At 48.7% G+C, this 5,412-nt stretch overlaps 1 protein-coding gene across 1 annotated transcript; it reads left to right on the top strand.

The window, feature by feature from the left end:
- Positions 1-1,364: 1,364 nt before the first annotated feature.
- LOC123412704 (beta-glucosidase 38-like) lies at positions 1,365-3,678 on the top strand. The gene is made up of 9 exons (XM_045105643.1): positions 1,365-1,557; positions 1,658-1,716; positions 1,824-1,899; positions 2,000-2,071; positions 2,196-2,283; positions 2,409-2,768; positions 2,875-3,086; positions 3,180-3,211; positions 3,301-3,678. The coding sequence occupies exons 1-9, from the start codon at positions 1,365-1,367 to the stop codon at positions 3,676-3,678; spliced, it is 1,470 nt and encodes a 489-aa protein (XP_044961578.1).
- Positions 3,679-5,412: the final 1,734 nt, after the last annotated feature.

The following is a 5,412-nucleotide window of genomic DNA, read 5'->3' as shown; positions in this document are numbered from 1 at the left end:
TGCCAAACAATATGGGAGTATTGAGAGTTCTTATATAAGGGTTTGCAAGCTTTCCTATAGTTGGACCCAATATCTTGTACAATTTGAAACTATATGTTCATAGCCTATTTTTTCTCTATAACCTTTTCAATCTATCTATAGATTAAATCTGCAAAATTATGTAAAATGCACATACCTAATTAGAATAAAGCAAATATTTTGAGAACGTAAGACAATTATAGGACATATCCAAGTATTCAAGAAGCGTGTATTGTAAGAACATATGTAAAATGCATATATACCTTATGAGAGACCAATTTGGATGCCGGTAAAATGCATATATACCTTCTGAGAGACCAATTTGGATGCCGGGGCGGCGCCCTGGATGGTAACACTACACGGTTAGCTCTATGGCAGGCAGCAGTGGTGGCGTCTTCTATTTCCTATGTGGGTAGCAAGGGGAGGGGTTTCGGGTACCGTGGCTTCGGCGGTGGCAACCACTGGTCTGGCTGTGGATGCCTCACATAGGTGGCCCCCGCTCTCATCGGTTAGGTCGATCTTGAGTCCGCAGATGGCATTTGTGTGGGTTCGAGCAAAAGCTCTACGCTCATACGCCAACAACAGCGGCACCTACGAGTGTTGCTTCTCTCTTGTAGGTGTTTGTAGGGGTCCCCTCACGATGTCATGGGCCCAGGGTGAAAACCCTAGCCCGCTTCTCATGCTCGATGGATATGGCACCTTGCATCATCACCCTCTTGAGGGCGCCGCCGCGGACCCCCGACCCCTCTAGGTTGTAGATGGCCTATGGCAATCTTTTCCCTGGCGTAGTGTGTCCTCATCTCTCAAGAGGGGTGGATTTGATGGTTCCCTATCGTATAGACGTCCCGGTTGTCTCCATTCTCGGTCCTCATTGTATCTTGGCAGGAGCGGTTCTCCATCGCCTAGGGGGAGGGGGTTGTCTTCCCATTAAAAAGATGGCTCGGCAACACAAGTTTCAATCATGAATTTTTCAAACCCCTTTCTAAATGTACTACTCCTAAATCTTAATCACCAGTATAATTTTCTTTTCCTATAACCGTTTTCTTATGTTAAGGTGATGCATCAGGGTCACATTTTCACCAGGCCCCTGTCAAAATTGGGAGTGTATGAAACAAAGACGTTATACAGACGAGTAGAAGAAGTCAAGGAGCAAGGCTATAGGATGCATGCAAGGGAGCTGCCCGAGCGTAGAAGAAAGAAACAGTCCCACGGTGTGCCACCGTTTGTGCCAGAGAATGGCGCTGCTGCCTGCATGGTGCCCCTCCACTCGCCATATATAGCCTCCTTCCCCGATCAGACGACCGACCTACCACACTCGCCGCCGCCTGCCCTCTCCAGTCTCCACTATGGAGCTCCTCCGCGCGCTCGTCCTGCTCTCCCTGGCGCTCCTGGCGAACGGCCGGGACACCGACCTCTCCCGGGACAGCTTCCCCAAGGGCTTCGTCTTCGGCACCGCCTCGTCGGCGTACCAGGTGGAGGGCAACGCCCTCAAGTACGGCCGCGGGCCCTGCATCTGGGACACCTTCCTCAAGTTTCCAGGTCAGGATCGATGAGATGAGATGGCACTCATTTTTGAACCAAGCCTTGCATGCATGTGTGTGGCGACTCCTGAACCTTAATGTGTGTTCTTGCGCCGTAGGTGCCACCCCCGACAACGCCACCGCCAACGTGACCGTCGACGAGTACCATCGCTACATGGTCAGTGGTCGGGAAGATCACACTGATTCTGATTGTTGTTTGCAAGTGGTTTCCGGCCGGTCGTGATTCGAACACGAAAACTGATCCTCATTCTCATTCTGATTCAGGACGATGTGGACAACATGGTGAGGGTGGGCTTCGACGCCTACCGCTTCTCCATCTCTTGGTCGCGCATTTTCCCCAGTAAGCCTTTCTCCCCAGCTCGTGCATTCTCTTCAGTTCAGTGATGTGTTATCTTCTTCTTCTTCTTCTTCTTCTGAAACTGTTGACAAATAAAATGCAGGTGGGATCGGGAGGATCAACAAAGACGGCGTGGACTACTACCATCGGCTCATCGACTACATGCTCGCCAACAGTACGATTCGTCCATCCATTTCTGCATTTCCTTGAACTATTTACGACTCCATCAGAATCTCTCCATTAGACAGTTAACGATATTTCCTCTCTGCATAACATACATTAATTTCCCCATTAATCAGATATCACTCCGTATGTGGTGCTCTACCACTACGACCTGCCGGAGGTCCTCAACAACCAGTACAACGGCTGGCTCAGCCCCAGGGTCGTGTAAGTGCTCCTGCTCCATACTCCATATATATATACATAGCCGCAAAATCCTGCAACATTTTACTACGTGCATATGCATGTGATCTCTGGTTAACTCCGACGACTCGCCGCGCGCCTTTCCGCAGGCCCGACTTCGCGGCTTTCGCAGACTTCTGCTTCAAGACGTACGGCGACCGGGTGAAGAACTGGTTCACCATCAACGAGCCGCGGATGATGGCCTGGCACGGCTACGGCGACGGCTTCTTCGCGCCCGGCAGGTGCACAGGCTGCCGCTTCGGCGGCAACTCTGCCACGGAGCCTTACATCGCCGGCCACCACCTCATCCTGGCGCACGCCGCCGCCGTCAAGGTATACCGCGACAAGTACCAGCCCGCCCAGAAGGGCACCATCGGCATCCTCCTGGACTTCGTGTGGTACGAGCCGCTGACCTACACCGAGGAGGACGAGTACGCCGCGCACAGGGCGAGGGAGTTCACCCTTGGCTGGTGAGGAACCACGCACGCACGCACGCACGCATCTCACGGCCGCCGCCGGCGACTGCGAGACTTGACTGAAAGTCTGAAACTGAGCTGAGATGATCATGCATGGCAGGTACATGCACCCGCTTACCTTCGGCCACTACCCGGAGACGATGCAGAAGCTGGTGGGGACGAGGCTGCCCAACTTCACCGCGGAGCAGAGCAAGCTGGTGCAGGGCTCAGCGGACGTCATCGGGATCAACCACTACACCACCTACTACGTCAGGGCCCACGAGAACCTGACGCACATGAGCTATGCCACCGACTGGCAGGCCGAGCTTCTCTGTACGTCCGGTTAATTAACCGAAACCTCACATGAATTGTTCCTCGATCGTCTGCCCGTCTAACACATCTGATCATCTCCCCCTGTCCTTTCAGTCGAGCGCAACGGCGTGCCTATCGGAAAACAGGTACTAACGATCATCAAATTTGACCACAAATATACTGCATAAGGTTGGATGGAGTTATATATATTTATGGTTCATGAATTTGTGACCAGGCATTCTCGAAATGGCTGTACGTGGTGCCCTGGGGATTCTACAAGGCGGTGATGCACGTGAAGAACAAGTTCAGGGACCCGGTGATCCTCATCGGCGAGAACGGCATCGACCAGTCGGGCAGCGACACGCTGCCGCACGCGCTCTACGACACCTTCAGGATCGACTACTTCGACCAGTACCTCCACGAGCTGAAGCGCGCCATCACCGACGGCGCCAGGGTGACGGGCTACTTCGCGTGGTCGCTGCTGGACAACTTCGAGTGGCGGATGGGCTTCACCTCCAAGTTCGGGCTCGTCTACGTCGACCGGAACACCTTCACCCGGTACCCCAAGGACTCCACGCGCTGGTTCCGGAAGGTGATCAAGAGCGAGGAGTGAAGGAGCCGGGAGTTCCTCCTAGGTAGTAGCAGAGGCAGAGACTGCGTTTTTTCTTCTTCTTCTTCTTCTTGTTCCTTTATAACCAACGGTGCCAGATGGATGGATGAATAAGGCGTCTTCTAGTCTAGAATTCTAGATTCGGTTGAATGAATAAGATGTCCTCAGGTAGTTTTTCTTTTTAACATAATACAAACGCAAACGTTCGTATACACACACATACACATGCCCCTATAAACGTACATACGCAGTGACGGAGCCAGCCAGCCCAAGGAGCCGGGGCAAAGTCTTTACACAACAACGTTGCCCAGGGTTTGCCCCAACTGATTAGTAATATTAATTATGGTATCTTTGTATTATTTAGTGAAGAATGGCTGGAGCAGCCCGGGCGGCTGTCCCAGGTCGCCGGGAGCTAGCTCCGCCACTGTACATACGTACGCACTTCCGAGAGACTGAACCGACATATCATCTTAAGATTTATAAAGTCACGGTAGATGCCTCACCGAAAAACATCTCCTTTCACTAAAAGCGCATCACCAGAGATTCCAAAATAATACAAGCACCATGAATTGCACCAAGATGGATTGGAAATATCACTATCCCTCTACCATTCAACCACAGGTTGGTTTGCCAAGTACTTTCAGATCGAAGCGAGATCAGTTCTTTTGTAGTTTTGGTTCTAGATTCTGCAAAATGAGTTATAATTAATGGGTTTCGGTTTTGAATTTTTCATATTTGTTGTCATGATAAATTGTACACACGTCCACATGATACAGAACAACCCTTGTGCCGTACTGCGGTGACGACGGCGAAAGCAAGTAATGGCCCCGCTTGCCATGCTGGAGCAAGACAGGGACAAAGATCGATCTCAAAGTTGAGGCACAGATGGAGACGGCGTGGAGGTTGATCCGACGGCACCATCGTGTGTGTGTTTGTGTTCATATACTCCCTTTCGTTTCTAAATATGAGTGTTTTTAAAGATTTCATCAAGGAATCTACACTCTAATGTATGTCTATATACATCCGTATGTACTTTTCTAGTAAAAACTTTAAAAAACTTATATTTAGGAACGGAGCGAGTAAAATGCATGCATGACCATTAATTCTCTCACATTCACTAAATATATCGTGAGGCTTAAAGCTTTTTAACTCAATTTGACTAAAAAAAAAGCCTAATATAATAAAAATCCAAATAAAAATAGATGGACCCTATAAATCGAAAAAGTAAAAATACTATTATTTTTTTCAGCATTGCGTTCGACTGGCGCGCTTTGTACGACGCGCTTTGCGTTCCACTGGCGCGCCCTACTCAGGGACAGCCTCCCAACTGGCCGGACCGTTATTGCCTTGGAAACTGTTTAAAATTTACACAGAGGTGAGTGACCTGACGACCGAGATGGCTCGTCCCAATTATGAGAGAAGGCACACGCTACAATGTTCGGTTTTGGGACACTTATAAAAGGTTACTGATCGTTTTTGGAATCCTTCTGATCGGTTTTAAGAACCTTCCAGAAAGATCTCAAACTAGTATTTATTGTATTTTTCTCTATTTCTTTTTTCAATTTCTTTATTTTTCGTTTTTCTGATTCTTTTTTTATTATTTTTTCGGTTTAATGTATTTGTTTCATTTATTTACTTATTTTTAATTATTATTTTTCTTCTCTTTTTTGTTCTTCCACATTTCATTTTTTTCCAAAATTTCGACAAATGTTCCTATTATTATTTTAATTATTCACA

Source organism: Hordeum vulgare, chromosome 7H (genome assembly GCF_904849725.1).
Source record: "Hordeum vulgare subsp. vulgare chromosome 7H, MorexV3_pseudomolecules_assembly, whole genome shotgun sequence".
NCBI lineage: Eukaryota > Viridiplantae > Streptophyta > Magnoliopsida > Poales > Poaceae > Hordeum > Hordeum vulgare.
Note: the sequence above shows the minus strand (reverse complement) of the source record. Positions and strands in the feature narration are given on the sequence as shown.

Bases quoted from the DNA above. Each gene is read 5' to 3' on its own strand.
- LOC123412704 (XM_045105643.1), top strand. From the start codon at position 1,365: ATGGAGCTCCTCCGCGCGCTCGTCCTGCTCTCCCTGGCGCTCCTGGCG. The intron at 2,769-2,874 runs GTGAGGAACCAC...CATGCATGGCAG, and splicing joins AGGGAGTTCACCCTTGGCTG to GTACATGCACCCGCTTACCT. The intron at 3,212-3,300 runs GTACTAACGATC...ATTTGTGACCAG, and splicing joins GCGTGCCTATCGGAAAACAG to GCATTCTCGAAATGGCTGTA.